The 18,632-nt window shown below is 37.7% G+C and overlaps 1 protein-coding gene across 2 annotated transcripts in view; it reads left to right on the forward strand.

Moving 5' to 3' along the window:
• The window catches only part of LOC122666858 (protein FAM133), a 40,755-nt gene extending 23,589 nt beyond the window's left edge, over positions 1 to 17,166 (forward strand). For both annotated transcript variants that reach the window (XM_043862954.1, XM_043862953.1), the window contains 4 exons: positions 5,697 to 5,798; positions 7,417 to 7,558; positions 7,641 to 7,684; positions 16,631 to 17,166. In XM_043862954.1, coding sequence (XP_043718889.1) covers positions 5,697 to 5,798; positions 7,417 to 7,558; positions 7,641 to 7,684; positions 16,631 to 16,849 — 507 coding nt within the window. In that variant the 3' untranslated portion in view covers positions 16,850 to 17,166. The remainder of the gene's footprint in view (positions 1 to 5,696; positions 5,799 to 7,416; positions 7,559 to 7,640; positions 7,685 to 16,630) is intronic.
• The last annotated feature ends 1,466 nt before the right edge of the window (positions 17,167 to 18,632 follow it).

An 18,632-nucleotide genomic window follows, 5' to 3' on the forward strand; every position in this document is an offset into this window, starting at 1 on the left:
TCCAACATAGCTTGACAATTCTTCATACTGTATGTTCCATCTACTAGAGGATCAGTAGGAATGACAGTGTACTAGTACATGCTACTGGTTGGTTGGACGAAGTGGGAGTGATACTGCCTGTTCGGTCCATTTTCCAATTAAGATACCTGCTTAATTCTGATGCAGAAGCAACCAATCCTTTTCCAGTACCCTTCTTCCTACGATCTTGAGGTGTTCAATCTAGCCTCCTCCGTTTGTCTACAATAGGAGTCACTTCTTCCTCTCCATTAGTTTCTTCTATATCATCCAAACCTACATAACGAGGGGATCCTTAGGTATGAGGTAACTCATCCTCAAGCTCATTGATGACTTTAGGAGGAATGTCGACTATAATTTGACTCACTCCTCTATCTCCCCGAGCACGATGTTTCGAATAAATCTCTTCCAACTCAGGCCACCATGGAAGACCACTCCTTCGAAATTTGGACCAAGTAGGGTTTGCCTATTAGTAAAATACCATGGATTTAGTACACCTTCTTTATAAACTTTAATGATATAGATATCATATAATAGTTGAAACTTCGATTGTTACCTGTATAGCCCGATTCCAAACTGAATCATCTGCAGTAGCACTCCTAGTCTGTGAGTCCCAATCAAATCCAGTCATCTTTAGCAGTTTCTTGAAGTTATCATAATCACCCCGTAATTTGTATATCTTATTGCGGAGTTGTTCCTTAGTAAAAGAACATTGAAAAGCAATTTCTAGTCCAATTTTGATGTTAGTCCAACCAGCTTTAGTAAAGGTTGTGGTAGTCTTTTGACCATTCCTCACATTATCAACCACTAGGTTAATGAATTTATCGGTCTCAATTACACTCCAGTTGATAATCATTGGAGTAGGGTTTGAACTCGATGCCATTTGAAAACTTAATTGAAAGCAATTGGAATAGATGATTATCATCATATGCAAGTTGCATTTTTTATAAATAACACACAAGTGCAGCCACAGTCTCATTAAATCTATAAATGAAAAAGAAAATAACAGTGAAAGAAATTCAAATGAGAAGAAACCATAGAAGCAATTCCTTGTGTTTTGATGTTCTGATGCCTTATTAAATGTGTTCAAGGAGGTAGAGGGACCCTTGAGAAGAACCACCAAACCACATCTGATGCTCTTATTGCCTATATCACAATCTTCCAAACCAAAAGATGATATTCAAGGGTATCAACTCTGGGTTACAAGGGTTTGCACTGGAACTCAAGCCCAAGTAGACCCGTGAGTAGGTTTTTTGATTTTCAAGTCCAAGCCAAGCCTTGCATCATTCTGGAACAGGTTCAACCCAGCCTAAGTATATCTACTAGACAAATGGAACCCTTTCATGAACTTCAATAAGATTCAAAAACTTCCAATAGTAATGACTATGGATTACACTAGGAATCTATTTACAATAACAATAATATTTATTGACATTTATAAGGAGGGCACACTATAAATTAATCCAACAATTTGCAAAGAGGATTACAGCGATCATCCTTAAATCAGTTTTTGTTTGTTATAAGACTATTATTATAAATCAAAGATAATTTACATGACATGATTAGAAGATCCAGCTCTGCAGAGTACAATACTTCATCCATAGTACTAAAACTCGCGAAATTTCGGTGGAGATATCGAATATTTCGAGTATCTCGACCTGTCCGAAACGAAACGCAAGTCTGATATGAAAAAATGCAATATTTTGAATATTTCGGAAATTTCGATGAAATTTCGGTCATCTCGTTTCGGAAATTTCGGAAATCTCGGTCATTTTTGTCATTTTACACCCACAGAAAAATACCATATTTTGACCGAAATTTCAATATCTCAGAAATTTCGGTCAGACCGAAACACCGAAACGAAACGAGATTTAGTACCATGACTTCATCATGCATAGTACAAAAGGGGCAGAGCCATGGGATATCAATTGTGCATGCAATGAACAATTATTTCTCAATCTTATACATGGTTCTCTTACAATTAGCCGTCATAGGAAGCTTACAAGCCTAGATGGAATGTACCCATGATCAACTTACTCTATTTTACACGATCCATCTCTGAGGAGGTTGGATCCATAGGTTTCAAAACCAAATGAACACCAACCCCCACCCCCCCACCCCCCCCCCCCAAAAAAAAAAAAAAAAAAAGGGGTCCCAATTATGGTTTTGAGCAGTTCAAACAATGATTAAAAAAAATCCATATGGTGTCAAGCAAGAGTAACAGGAATAATGTTCTTCTTATACAAGAGGAGGACCACAGGATTGATACATCTAGCAGTTCCATATGGTGTCAGGCAGTCATGATTGATACATCTAGCAGTTCCATTGATGGTGGCTAGACTGCAAGGTTACTCGATTCACCAAGGCAAGGAGGAGGACCACAGGACATCAAGCATTTCCTAATTAAGTATTCTTCTTATACTAATCCTTAAAGTCTTAGCAAACCTCCTCTAAGCATAAGCCCTTCAAAGGTTTTACCGTTGCCTATAAGCCTGTAGGTATGTTAATTAGTGACAGTAAAGCAAGGGTAACACAGTGAACCACTTAAATGCAAGATATTTGAAACTCATATTTGCCTGTGAGTTCCATCAATTACATCGTCTCTCTAGACTCAAGGTTCTAAACCAGTGGTTAGGTGCCATATCCTCTCTTATCTCTCACCATTATAAAATGGTAGGATACCACACAACATTATATTCAAATAATAACACAGGGTGAACTTTCGATAATAGTTGTGTAACATTGTAGACATTCTTGAATTGTTCAATCCCACGAAGGCATCTCCAAGTGAAAAATTGGCTTTGCTAGATAATCCTAACCACTTGAACAATTTCAATGTTGGGTGAACAACAATACAGACAACAAGGCAAACCTTTCTAATTTTTTAACTTGCAGTATTTCTTACTATGTTGATAATATAAATTGATAAGGATTTAAGGTTCAAAATGCACAAATATATACACCACAATCGACTCACCTAGGATTGTAGGGTATGAACTATAGATTTGTTCAAAATGCACAAATATATACAAACCAAGACGGGTTGATACACACCGAGATGCTGAGCAGCAGCAGTCTCCTCCATGGAGCAGCTACAGCAGCAGCAGCCAGCCGCTACAGCCACTGCCACCGCCACCGCCACCAGCCGGCAGTATCAGCAGCCGCCACCACCTGGCAGCAGCAGAAGCCTCCGCCACCACCACCAGCAGCAGCCACTGCCACCTCCATCTCTACCGCCCTGTGCAGCAGCAGCCACCACCACCTCCGCCCGGCAGTTGTAGCAGCTGAGGATGGAAGAGGACTCACCTGGCAGCAGCAGCAACGGCAGTGTCGGTGAAATCATGGAGAAAGCCTCAACCATGTTATGCCCCACCTTTTCCTCTTTTATAGTTGGGTAAATGTTCTTGGTGGTCTCTACACCCGAGGAAGCTTCCATGCACTGACCACCTAATGTATTACATGGAAAGATGATTTGAAAAATCCTATCGTTGAATAGGAAGGGCATGGTCTGGATTGATTACATGTCAATTTTGACAGCATAACTCAATCATTTACCACCCATGTATTGTCATCATTCCCTTGTGTTTTTTTGAGACATCCTAAAGCAAGAGTTGACCTCGAACCTGTGAGAAACCAGTGAGAGATCGATTGCAACCAGGATCAACACGATAAGGATCTATTAATGGTGTGCAGCAGCAGCAACAATTTGGGACAACAACAGCAGCACTCGATTGACCTTCTGGGCAGAGGAATGTGCACACAACAGCCCTAGTTCGATTGGAAGTAGCAGCAACAGTCTTGGGGGTCAATAGAAGGATGGATTCTGATCTTCAGATTGTGTTCTCAGTAGTTGTTGGAGTTACAGGTAGTAGCGGCAGTGGAGATCGAAACAGGGGGTAGGGAAGAAAAGAAGATAGAAGAAGGGGGTAGGAGGGGAATGGGCTTCACACCCTTGGTCTCTCACCCATAGCTATCTCAGCTGTTGCAGCATAGGGGAATATCCATACTCGATGGTTAACCTGGCCTGCAGTTTCTTTTCTCTAAAAATTCTGTCTCTATTATAAGAGGGGCTGCCTATTTCATGGAATAGGTCAACTTACAAAATTAGAAACTTAAGAAATAGAAACTCCTAAAAATAGAAACCTAAAGAAAATAGAAACTAGGCTTTATAGTTCAGCCAACATGCAAGGAACAAAATTAGAAACTAAGTCTAATTAAAAATAGAAACTTAAGCCTACTTTCTAAATCTGAAATTAGAAACTAAACTAAACTTTTAAATCCCCATGGATAGACAAAATTGACTCTTCTAAAAAGTCTTTATGCAATCTGGTCTTGGGCCCCACAAGATCTTCTAGTAGCACTCACACCAAGGTAAAATAGGGGCTGTGACACTGTTCACGTGAACAGTGTTTTGGCCTCTTTTCTTCATATTTCTATCTACATCACATCCATTTGTTTATCAAAATGTAATTTATCTTCAAAGCTATGAACTGTGACATGGCCAACTTTGATTGAGTTCAAATTTCAAAATTGATGAGTAAGCAGGGTATCATGGAGCATACTTGTGTACAAAATTTAGGCTTTTAGTGATCTTCCACATGCCAAATATTGGGTCTGACCACTTAACATCCTATGATCAGATCTAATTACTGCTTTATTTTGGGTGTATTATGATTCAAAACAGCATTTTGCATGTATATTAAGCATGTACATGCATTTCTTAATTTCCATGCATATTTTAGCGTCTCTTCGATACGTCTCCGAGACATTTCTTAAAACCACCCTCCCAATATGTTGGGCGATACCGATACTTGACACCTTGAATTTTTTTTGGAAAAGATATATGATACAAAGGTTCAAATCATTAATGGATATATTGATTTTTCTTTATTTTTGAAATGAAATTAGGTTTTGTGTATACTTTTGAAATTAAAAAAAAAAATCTGATTCTATCAGTCAATGCTTCTTTCTTTTTGTATGTTTCTGAAACAATTCCATATGTATTTATAATGTTTCTAATAATTTATAGATTGAAACAGGTATCCTTTCTATTTCTTTCCTTGGCCTTTCTTTCTGCATCTCATTTTTCTTGTATATCTGTGCTCTTACATGTGTATTGGTGGTACATCTCAATTTTGTTACTAAGACTCCTAGCAATACTGATAAGTTATCCTTGGTATTAGGTTTTCTGTAATGATAGGAATTACTTTTGCAGTGCTAAATTCAGTTGGTATTTTTGTGTCTTAAATGAATAATAAATTCACATTTGTTAGAGTTAGTGGAATGTTGAAATAAGTTTGTTGATAGCCAGTCAGTATTCACTTATGTTAGGAATGATCCAGTGGAGGATTTAATAAATTTGGATTTGAATTGTATTGGTGAAGTAAAGTTGGTTTGTCCTTTCTAAATTAAATATTGTTACCTATAATTGAGAGGAAAATGCCACTGCCTCTTGATTTTCCTCAGTTATCTGGGTTAAATAGAGCATTCGCCCCCTGCTCCTCAGATTGCCATTGAGTTCTATTGCTATCTATGCTTGACTGAAAATTCTGATTGGGTAATTGGTGCAGTCTCATATCTTAGATGGTTTTCTTGACTGAGAATTCTGATTGGGTAATTGAGTGTAGTCATTTCTTAGATGGTTTTCTTTCTTGGATGTTTACTGACGAGGACAGTCTCAGGTGGATGGTTCTTTTCATTCGCCAGAGTGGCATGCTGCTCGTTTGGCCAGTCTCAAAACTTCACATACAATTACCTGGGAAGAGTTCAAAAAGAAGCAAAAGGTAACTGTGAAATGAGGCAAATGTACTGCTATTTGCATATGAGATGTTGAAAATTCTCTATTTTCCTCTTAATTTGTCATCCACCTGAAATCCTTGCATTGGTCCTGGAAAAATCATACTACACACTTATATGGATACACAGAAAGTCCTTTCATCAGTATGTTTTTAATTCCACCAACTTTTCCACCTGTTTGCCCCTTTAAAATCTAGCTTTATTTGACAGGTAGGTGCTTTGTATTGTTGCAATGCTTAAAACCAGGCTTCTTTTCTGTTATACCCTAATATTTGTATAAATATAACTGTTTTAGTTGAGGAATAGCATCCCCATAGTAGAGCAAAGGATGTATCTCCTTCCAGAGGACACTTCAAATAGAATGTGGTTCAGAAACATTTTGGAAATACAGATCTAAACTCATGTAATGTACGTGAACTATGGTATTTACAATTGTAATGGACCTTAACTCTGCTTAGATAGCTGATGATTGAGAATTGAACTTTAGAAAGTAAGAAATTGGATATAGAGTAGTATGAGTATGAGTACTCATTGTGTTGAACAGGTATTCATTGAGTTACTTATAGGATTGATTGATTTTCTCGAATGGCTTCACCAGTGATTTTATCAATTATGTTATTATACATACTGCATCTTTTCTCTACCTTGGAGGTGGAGGATGCCAATGGGAGACCTGAGGGAAAAAAGGGGCGTACCCAGTGCGCGAGGCTCCTGCCACTGTAGGGTCTGGAAAGGGTCATTGCAGAGGCTGTTTGCAGACTCAAACCTGTGACCACTTGGTCAAAATGGAGCAACCTTACCGTTGCACCAAGGCCTCCTGCCCTTTAAATGGGAGACCTGAGGTTCATCTCAAAATTCAAAAGCGATTGTGCTGGAGATGCTGACTCTATCCTTTTGTATTTATGTTTGGTTGGGGAAACTCTTCCTAGAATATTCTGGAAGTCTTGGGCTTTGGGTACATCTTGGATAAAATAATTAAATGCATAAGCAAATTATCCATAATGCTTATTATTTTTCTCTTATGGATTGCAAATTTTATTACTAAGCAAAGAAACACAAGCATATACAACAATTGTGACGACAAGAAGAAAATAGGGTCATAGGCCAAGACCCTTAAAATGATTTTATAGTTTGATGCACTGCATGGATATTGAAAACAGAATCATTCTATACAAAAATAAGTAGCGAACTACATACTTTGATAAGAAAAAAGATATATGCAACCATAGCAGAATAAAATATCATTGGTGAAGGAGAAGAATTCTAATACTCAATTCAAATAAAATATGAAATCATCATCGACACAAGGTTTCAAATGCTCAGGACAAGTAGAGAACAAAGACTGAAAACTCCCCACATCATTCTCTCGTCCAAATAAGTAGCGTACTACATACTTTGATAGCAAAAAGATGCATGCAACCATAGCAGAATAAAATATCCTAGTGCTTCACTAACATAAATATAATCTTTCCAAATGCTTTCTATCCTTTTTGATGTTCTGCTTCTGGAGTCCTGATATGCTTCCTTACTGCATGCTAGGTTGTTTCTTTGTTGTTTTTTTGTTTCTGACACCCAAGGCTTTGACATGTTATTTATAACTATTAGGAAGATGAAATAAGAAAAGGGGAGTTGGAAGCAGATAAAGGTCGAATGATGAGAGAGTATAGGGCTCAATTGGATGCTGAAAGGGCGAGCAAGCTTGCTCACGGTAGAAACCATTCTAGCATTAAGTCTAGTCATAAAAGGGGTTAGTGGAAAAATTATGAATAATTCTCCTGGCTTTCAATAATTTTACTAGCTTCTGTTCTGACTGAGATTTATCCATGCAGACAGGAAAGACAAGGATAACAAGACAAGCAGCAAAAAGAGAAAGGTGTGTTCCTTGATAACAATTTTATAGTCATGTTATTTTCTTGTCCTATACTGCACATATACAAGCCTTACTGACTTAGCAAGTGGAATGTTGCTTGAAGACTATCTTGTTTATGTCATTTTTTTTTTTTTTTTTTTTTTTTTTTTTTTGTTATGGAACACCTCACTTCCAAATCCCACCAGTTGGCTTAGAGTGATAAGTAACTATGGTACCTTGACACCGGCCTGCACATGCCTACAGTCTTCTCTTAGTAATATGTAATATGGTTATGGGATGAGGAATGGTGTCGATTGAAAGGCAACAAGGGTAACTCATGCCCTATTGCCTAATGGGTTGAAAGGAATAAGAAGTATCTGTCACATGAGAGATAACTTCCAAAGAAGGGCCATAAAGAAGGGTTACTAACTCTGTGTTTCACCATTTTCATGTTTCTCTAGTCCTTGTAATATTAAGGAAGGTGCCTCAGTTATGTGTCTCATGAAATAGTCAATATGAATACCATGGAATTCTGCTAAAGTGGCAGCCCTCCTTGCTGTTCTCAACATAATAGTCTCAACCTCCTCTATGGAATCTAACCCAATCTCCTAATGGCCTGTTTTTTCTCTTCTCTTAGATAGTCCAAATGCCTCTATACACCCATATCATCAAAGGATCTTGCACCTTTCGCCGAGGTGAATTGATTTCCAAAATTCCATCAAATCCGGATTCCAGAGATTAGGTCTAGTTAACTCCCAAAAGAGATTAAAAGTAGCCATTCTAGTGAAGTCACAAGAGAAAAAAAAGATGTGTTCCCTGGCCAAAGTGAACATCAAACAAACATGAAGGAAAATAGAACCCTTACTCTCCTCTAAAGATTATCCAAAGTGTTAATCTTTTCATGGCTCTCTCTTAAGCCTACAGCTCAAGTCAAAATAATTCAGCCTTATCCCAACTAAATGAGGTTGGACATGGATCTTCATTATCCAATCAAATCTATTTGAAGCCATATTTGTTACTACTCCTAGGCTATGCATGTCTTTCCTCATCCCTTCTTCTAGAGTCATTTTAGGCCTACCTCTAGCTCTTTTACTTCCTCCAACCTGAATCATATCACTCATCCTTATTGGAGCATTCAAAGGCCTCTGTTGCACATGTCGATACCATCTCAATCAACTTTCTTTTAACTTATGTCAGTATTGGTGTCACACCCCGGCCCAGTTTATAAGAGCCAAGTGTGACTGGATGTCTCTAACATCCAACCAACCCACCAGGATCGCATCCATTCGCAATCATATTCACAAATACAGAATTTAAATGCAGCGGAAGCAATTTAAATATAGAATTAAGACAGTAATAAAGGAAAACTAGTGATCAGCTGTGATATATATATAAAAGAGAACTGAGTTACAAGGTTGGTCCACACAACAGTAATCTAAAACAAAAAGACTTATCTACACAAGTCTATGTTCAAAAGTGTATAACAAAAAGGAGGAAGCCTGATCTAGCAAACAGCTCAGGAGAAAGCATAGTCGTCGCAAGATCACAAAGCATTGTACTCCACCACGAAAGGAGTGTCAACTCCAAAAGTTGAAGGAGTGTCTTGAGTAGAAGAAACTCTCACAGAATCAACAACAATATCATCTGAAAAATATGAGGATCCACAGGGGTGAGCCCCACTGAGCCCCAAGGAAAAGCATGCAAACACATACAAATAGTCTATGATGAATGCCCCAAACAAGCATGCTTCTAACATGGATACTAAGTCACATGAGGTATAAGTACTACTGTAATAGAATACTAGCCTCGGTCCCGGAAACACATAACCAGATGTCGGTCACCCGAGCGAAAGCATTCTACTATGGTGGAGACCCGGCAGCTCAGGCATCATACATCTGACGCTAACGGACCCCCAGTGACTAACCCTATTGTTTATTCCCACACCTGAGTGTTCTACGGTAACATAGGACAGTGAATGGCATTCCGGAATTTACCCTTCGGACCTACCATGTGTTATCCAACACCTCTTCACCTGTTGGTAAGGGACGTAGTGCTGGGCAATGAAAATCCTAACCCAATGCAGTCTATCATGATGGCATATGCATCAGATAGATTAATTGTAAGTTAACCAGTGCATCATTATCATCATTTATACAGTTTCAAGTAAATATCGATGCAATGCAGAATGCCAATGCATCCTAATTCACATGCAACTAGTGCAAAGAACCAAAAGCTATAAAACTACATGAATTTGAGTATTATTCATGATGCATGACATGACATACACAACAAAGATACAATTAACCCAATAAACACACAAATTAAGTCAAAATTCCCTTACCTGCTATGATTGACTAGTCTAGGGCAGTAAAGTCCAGCAATCCAGACACAACACTCAAGAATAGGCTTAAACAGTCCTAAAATAACACAGAACATCATAAATTAGGGTCAGGAATAGTCCTGGGTCAAAACCCAAGCACTGGGGGGCAATTTGGGGCAAAAATATTGGACCAGATTCAAGGGTCAAACCCAACGGTCGACCGGTTGCAGACCTGCAATTGCATCCGGTCCAAAAGGCAGAATTGGGGGTTTAGTCTGTAATCCCTGGATCTTGACATGCAAGGTCCAGATTTCATGTTCCCGGCCTATTCTAAGGTGGGTCAAACCTATTTAATGATTTAATTTAAAAAACTAATAGTAATTTGGGGATTTAACAAATAAACCCCAATTGTAATCCTAGGGTTTGTCAATTGATCAATTCAGCCAGAAATTGGGTTCTTAAGGAGCAGTTTTCAGGTCACAGCCATAATTGAACCACTAATTGATCCAAAACAGGTTTATATATGCTGAAATTGGTTAATTAAGCTTGATTTCCTAAGCTTTAATGGCTGATTAGGTTAGGATATGATTAGGACTGAAGAATTGGAGGAGAGCAAGATGGGAAGAGTTGAATTTAGGGCTTACCTGAGTACAACTCTGAATTCAGTTTGTAGACAGCTTAATGGTATGCAGCAAGATGACCAAATTCAGTCCCAAGTTCCAATTTCAGGTAGAGAGAACCAGCCCCAAGTCTACAGCCTTCTTTTCCCTTCTTCTTCTTCTCCTTTCTCCTTCCTTCTACTTTCTACTATTTTCTTCTCTAAGGCTGAATCGATTGGTATGTTTTAGAATAGTGAATAGTGCATTGTAGTTTGATTATATAGTTAATTAGGCATGTTTGCCTTAATAGGAAAAATCTGTTTTTATAAATTACTTCCTAAAACTGATTCTAATTAGAATTTTGTACCTAATTATCTTCTTTTAATTATAAAATGATGTCATATGACATCAGGGGCAATCCAAACACGGGTAACTACTGGAAACTGAATTCCCCACTGGAGATGCGGGGGTTCCACAGAGGTAAATTACTAATCTGCCCCTATAACTCTAATTGATCAATACAATACAATATACAATATAAGTAAATGGTACTTACAATAGGTTTAAGAGATAGAAAGGTTCTGCATGTTGTCCAGCCAGCAGATCCGACACAGATAGCTTTGGTGCAGGGTACTATTATCTCACCTCCTTACTGTTGCATAAAGAAAAAGAAGCTATTATTAACGGAGAATCATCAAACTGAGACCACTAAAAAAACTGTAGACATTTATTTTTTTTCCCTTAACCCTCATATTTTTTTTCATAATTAAAAATAATTTTTAGAATTTTCTTTAAATTAAAATATTATCCTAATACAAGAAAACCAAATATAGTACGACATTTGAACCCTCATATGTGCTTCAATTGCTGTACCATAAATTTCTTTTATTTTTCTAAACAAATCACAATATTTTCCTATTTTTCCCTATTTTTTTGAAAATTTTAAATATTTTCATAATTTTTGGAAATTAAAAATGATTATTTACGTGTTGAGAATAATTTTTGACACTGTGAGGCTGTAGATCGGCCAATGCCTTACGTGCTGAAAATAAATTCTGACACAGTGAGGCTGTAGATCGGCCAACGGTGATTACATATATAGTTGTGCCCCATCTAGTTTATATTAGCCTTAATTTTTTCACATTTTTGTTGTAGGAAAGTCAATTTTTTTACCAGAAAAAAAATAAATATATAAACAAAAAAAATTTCAACACCGTGAGGTTGTAGATCAGCCTCCGTTGTCTGACATATAAAAAATCTACCCCTCCATGCAACAAGTATTTGTCGGTTTTTTTTTTCAAAAAATAGTTGTTGGGAATAATAACTTTACCTGAAATAGTTGAATGTAGCCAAATCTTCCACAATAAGCTGCAATTGATCTCTTCGTAGTGATGTGGCAATCCCCAGCAGTGTATCCCATTAGTATTGAGTGATGATGTGGCAAAAAAATCAAGATCCAAGTTTTTCCCCGTTCTCTAGGTCCAAAACCACGAAACTGGCAAGATATGTTCGAAATTTCGAACGAATGGTTGAGACCCTGCCTATTTATAAAGGGGAAAGTATCATTTTTGCGAGACGGTACAAACTCGACCGAAACTGTGTACAAATGAGATCTCGTCTCGACCAGGTCGAGATTTCTGAGGTTGAGATCTTGACGAGTTTTAGAAATCTTTTTTTTTTTTTTGGTTTTTTTATTATTATTATAATGGGCCTCTTTTATAAGTCAATAAAGTGGGGGTATAGTTAAATGTTTGAGTTAGACTAGGATAATTAATAGGTTTTAAGAGGTTCTGTTTTGAGTTTATTTACTAAGTCAGTACAAGAGAGTGAATATATAGGAGTCCTTTTATCATAGTTGTCACAGCAACTAGGCGACCCAAGGCATTGGAGGGGCACCTACGTGACAAAGTGCCTGCCGTAGCCTAAGCGTTGTAGGCATGCAGTATATGATTTTATGTAATATAGCAATGATAGTTTTATATAATTATGCTAAAGCAACTTAGAAGCTGTATCAATGCAATATGCTATGATTATGCTAGTAATGACCTAATATGAGAAAGCCAACATATAATACACAAAGCATAGGATATAATATAAGCACATTCATCAAAAAACAAAACGTTAAACATAAATCAACGTAAATTTGGCGTGCTGTCGCCTTGGACCCAAGAAAGAGCATGGAGGTCTAGGTGATGCCTTGACAACAATGACTTTTATAAGTCAATTTAAGAATTTAAAAGGTTTTTATTGCCTTGGTAACAATGCCTTTTATGAGTCAATTTAGGAATTTCAAAGGTCTTTATATATGTAATGGACCCCTCATCAATTGAAGATGATTTGAATAAAGAATATGAGTTTTTATAATAGTTTTGGACCTGTTGAGCTTGGCATATGGGATTGTTATCCCAGACCTCTTTTCTTTTCTTTTTCTCCATTGATTACAAGGTTAATTTCTGCAATTCTCTTCTCTCTTCATATCAATTTCTAATACTAATTCTGTTCTTAGCATAAAAATCTTATATTTTTCTGGTTTCTTGAATTCCTACTCCAACTAGAAATTTTAGAAACTTCAAATCTGACCATTGGATTTTAATTCTGCTTCCAGACTTGGCAATTGGCTGGTCTTAACCTTCACAGTTAATTTTGATTTTATGCTGATTTCTTGGAGTCCTACTTCAAGTTGGATTGGAGTTCTACTCTATTTTAATCTTCACGTTCTTACAGTTAATTTTGATTTTGTGCTGATTTCTAGTTTTACTCTATTTTAAAATGAGAATTGATATCCTGTTTTGGCTTAGTATTCTTATTTTATTGCTGAAATTTGTTGGTGTTTTAATGCTCTTTAAGTGCTGGTTTGAACCCCATAAGATCTTCCATTGATAGTCACTTCTGAAATTCTGTTTTAGAATCCTATTCCTAGTAGATCAGACTCATCTTTCGAAGAGTTGTTCTAGACACTAAAGTGACCTTCAAACAGAATTTCATTCCCATGAGTGGAATTCTTCTAAATCAGGTATTTTTCTCTTCACTATGGTTCTGGTTTGCAACTGAGTTTGTAAACCTAATCTCTTAGGCTTCTAGAAACCCATCAGTTCTTGGGTGATGCCTAGGCAGTACGTAGATGATGACTAGGCGACCAGAAGGTCTATCGCCTGGGCTTGTCTGGGCAACTTGAGAACCTTGCCTTCAGATTACCTGCCTCAGGAAGGCGCAGATATTTTATGGTCCAGTTCTCAAGCAACTAAGGTATCAAATAAGGCTGTGAGGTTCTCTTCACTGATAATAACCCACTAATCTATTCTTTTCCAAATTAATCTAAGGTCAGATATTTTTATAACACTTTCAGGAACCTTTGACTCTCCTAATCCATTGCCCATTGGCATTGTAAAAAACCGTAGTATCATCAACAAATTGGTGATTTGAAACTAACACCTCTCTCCCCATCTGAAATGGCAAATAATGTTCTTTTCAACAGCATCATTGTAGAGTCTACCACAGGCATCGGCAACCAAAAGTAAAAAGAAGTGAGAAAGGGGGTCTTCCTTGCCAAGTAACTGCAAGGAGACCATTAACAAGAACAGAGCAGTGGACAGAGCTAACAACTATGAATCTAAGGCACCGTTTGATAATCTTTCTGCTGTTTTTGTGCTGAGAAACAGCAGAAACAGCTTTTTTCGTTTCTGTGCTGAGAAACAGTTTTTGGGGTGTTTGGTAAACCTGTTCTGGAAACGGAAAAACGGTGGGGTAAGAACTCGTCTTCCTCTTCTTCTTCCCCACTTGCAGTCAATAGAGACTAAGATGTGAATCCACCAAAAAAATTAAAAAAATGTATCATTCATGGGGATCTAACGCCCTTGATCTTCCATTCTGACACCGCACAGAAGCAAGAACAGACCTGCTTTTGAATTTCTCAAGCAACACTGCCAATAGGTATATAGGCAATGCCACTGCAGTAGTCCGAAAATAAAGATTTGCAGAGTAGTTAAGAAGTGGAGGTAGACCAAAAATCAAATAAGATCTTAAACACACAAAGGCCGGACAAAAATCCAATCTTAGAGCAACAGAAGCAGGAGAAGAGTAATCTCTCCTCTCAGAACTTTAGAGGCCAAAAAAACAGAGATTGGCAAAATGGTTTGTTGGTGGGAGTTCTTCTTTGCGAAAGAATGAAGAACCTAGGAAACTAGAAAGAAAGCTTTGTTTGCAATGGAGGAAAAGCAGAGGGGTAGAGAGATACATTAAAATAAAAGTAAAGGAACAAAGCTCGCACTTGTAGCTTGCAAGAGAAAATGACAGAAGAGAAGAAGAAACGATAGTATGGAAAACCTTTTTCACTTGTGGGGGTGTTTTTTTTACATTGTTATGGTGAGTTTGTAATGGGTCAAGAAAGAAACAGAGGAGAAAACCAGAGAAAACGCCGAAAGAGTCTGCATACCAAGGGAGGACGAACGGTGGTGATCAGTAAAACGAACAGCTTTGTTTCTGCAACATATTGCTTTCAATGGAGAAATAGAAGAGGGTTTAGAGCTCTGATAACAAATCAGAAGGGGCCCTTCTGGATTCTTGCGGTGGTGGTGGATGACGAAAGGGAACAGAGGCGGCAGCGATACAGAAGAAGAAAGCAATAGGCGAGTTGTAGGTGCTGGAGCTTGAGGATGCCACTGGAGGAGCTTGAGGATGAAGAATTGACGATGGCGCTGAATTTCTTCTTACCCTAGATGGCGATGGCGAGTTGCAGGCGCTGGAGCTTGAGGATGCTGCTGGAGGAGCTTGAGGATGACGATGGTGCTGAGTTCTTCTTAACCCAAACGATCCCCCCTCCCCTCCTCATTTTATCGGGCACAGTTTCAGTTTTTTTGTTTCAAGCAACAGAAAAACAAGTCATACTTGTTTCTTCAAACCCGTTCTGTGGCCCATAAATTTTATTTTATGTTTCAAAAAACAGTAAAAACGAAACAAGTTTATCAAACACTATTTGGGGTATTTTTCCGTTTCTTAGAACAGAAAAACGGAAAAACGCGTTTCTTGGAGTGTTATCAAACGGCCTTAAGATCTCCAGTTCTCCCAAAACTCTTTTTCCATTCAACATTATCCAAGAAATCCCAAGAGACATTGTTTTAAGCCTCTTCATTTTCATTCTTAAGCACCCTTTCCTACCCTTCGCTTCATATCCTTAGTACACTCCATAGTCATCGAATGTCATCGAGGGTCTGTCTTTTCTCAGAGCACACCTCCTTCACCTCTAAATTCTCTTCCTCTTGTCTCTTTCTAAGTTCTCTCTTGTATCTTTCTAGACCAACTTCTTCATTCTTGGGGTCGACTCGCTGTCCAGTGAGCTTAAGAAACCTTGAGAACCTGCCAGTGACAAAATATTACCAACACCGGGCTGGTAAGTCAAGGTGATCATCTCACCTACTCAACGGGGTAAAGTTGCATTTACGAACCCAACCTAATGTTATATTACTTGATGCCAAGAGCAGTAAAGTGGTAATTCTCATACCGTCAGTTCAATTTATGGACAACAATGCATCGAAGTGGTGCCTTGCTTAACCTGAATACTGCCAACCAATCATACAACCTGCTGATGTTAATCCTAGTATCATCTCAAAAAGGAGAATGATACCAAACTCAAATTCAAATATCACCTGAATGATTGACTTCTTTACAGTCTTGCGTATCACTGAGTTATCTTTCGATATTTTTGAAGCTCCCTTTTGTGGTATCCATGTATAAGGGAACTCCAATGTGGATGTTACCTATAACATAGGTTGAGAATGATAAATTGCATGTTTTTGTTGTGGCTTTTTTTGATTGATTGCATGCTTTTGCTGTGGCGTTTTTCCTATTTCCTTTTATACGAATACACACAAACTGGTTATTGCCTCCAATTGTTGGTTCATGTTCATTTACTTTCGAATGAAAGGGTTTTGGAGCATTATGAGACCATATGTGGCTATGTTAGAAAAACACGAAGTGTAATATCTCATTGATAGGTCTTCAGTGTAACTTATCTTCCTATCATTGGCTTTGATCTCATCGAACTATAATTTGCAGTGTTCAAGGAGGAGATCTTCCGAATCTAGTTCCCCGAGTTCATCCTCAGATTCTAGCAGTGAAGATGATGAAAGAGAAACAAAGAGAACAAAATCAAGGTCAAAGCGTAAAAAGAAGGAAAGGAGGCACAAATCAAGGAGAAAACACTTTGGAAGTGATAGTGATGAGAGTAATGGCCCTTTGCCGCTCTCTAGATTCTTTGGAAGTGTCAAGAGCTGATAAACTGATGCTTTGTTTATGTTCATAAATACTCCCTTGGTACTGGGAGGATGGGTTCTTCCTCTGCTTTTTGTTTTTTGTTGGTGGGAATGAGTATTGAATTTTTAGTTCTTGGTAAGCAACAATCCTTGTGCTGATATTTAAGTTTTTCTTTATCTTTTAAGCAGAATTCTCTTTGACAGTTATTTCCCTCCCTCTAAATGTAGAGTCCAACACACCTTATGGAAGATTAAACATTGTCTGTATAACTTTAAGATGCACTAGTTGCGATGTACGTAGATGCTTTTAAATCATAACTTTGTAGTCATCATTTTTTTGTTCAAAGTGTTCATTTTTGCAAAATTTTCTGTCGCCTAGTCAGTACAAAGCGGCACTGCTTAACACCACTTTGTAGGGTAATCACTCTCTAGGCAATGGGTGAATGAAGGGATAAAGGCCAGCAATATGTACCGTAGGATGGAGAGGGTGCCCTCTGGAGTGGACAGTCTGCATGTTTGTCAAACATGGTTGTTCAATTAAACCGTATGTTCCCTACATTATATTGGGTTTCTCCCAAGTGTTTTCAGCCTTCCATTTCTTGACTGTTATATCATTTGACAAAAATTTTGTTGCATTACAAAATTGATAGGTTGATGATAGAGGTGGATGATCTTATTTGTGCTTACTGTTTGTAACTGTTACAGTGCCACACTGCAGTTTAAGATGGGACTTGTGTGCCACCACCTTCCCTAACACTATTTAACATTCAATACTGATCTGAAGAAGAAGAAGGCTAATACAGTTTAGTTTTTTTGGGTTATGAAAATTCTTTGAATTCCTTTTGTGAACAAGTAGATTTGAAGCTATTTAATCCATGTTTGCAGGATGGATAATGCGGAAATTTTTGGGATGGGTGGCGTGTCTTGCTTACATGTCAAGTTTCAACCCAAGTAGAGCTGGTCAAGTGGAAAATATTTTAAATTCCTAAGAGTATTATGACGGTGCATTCTTGGACTTCAAAAAAAATAAAGGTGCACATCAATACATGTGAGAGTTATACGAATATGTATCGGTGTGATCACTCCCCCTACGCCCTCTCACAGGGCAACATGAAATGACGCCCTTGCCCATTGGTCCAGACACTGGTGTAAAGACCATGTGACCAAGCAGAGATCTCTTGCCCTAGAATAATGTGCCTATCAAAAGAGAAGATTGGATTGTCCCTTGATAAATGGCACTATATCTAGTATCGCATGCTTATAGAAGGAGAAGCTCGAGTTGTACCTCGATAAATGACACTCTATATTAGCGTAGAATTAACCATCAATTTATTCTCTTTACCAAAAAAAAAAACCATCAATTTATTCTTGTTCGACTCATCTTGTTTTGTTTGAATTTTGACCCCAACAGACGCTTATAAACTGTAATTTTTAATCAGCTAAGCACTAGATTTAGGTTTATTTTATTTTTTTCGTAAAATTAAACATATGGAAGTGCCTGTAGCTCTAAATTTATCAATTGAGATGAATTAGGCCTCGTTATTGTGGGTTTGACTCCCACCAGGTGCAAATATTTGTGTTTTTTTTTTGTTTTCCGTAAAATAGTCTTCTATTTAAGATGACAAATAAAGAATAACTTAATTTGAAAGCTTCTATAGCTCAATTGATCAAGATTATCAATTAGGCATTGGTATTGTGGGTTCGACTCCCACCAGTGCATTTTTTTACACTCAATTATTTTTTTTATAAATAAAAATCATCTATTTAGTAGTTTTTGCATGAAATAAGCAAAGAAATAAATAACA

The sequence above is a fragment of the Telopea speciosissima genome, chromosome 7 (genome assembly GCF_018873765.1).
Source record: "Telopea speciosissima isolate NSW1024214 ecotype Mountain lineage chromosome 7, Tspe_v1, whole genome shotgun sequence".
In the NCBI taxonomy this organism is placed as follows: Eukaryota; Viridiplantae; Streptophyta; class Magnoliopsida; order Proteales; family Proteaceae; genus Telopea; species Telopea speciosissima.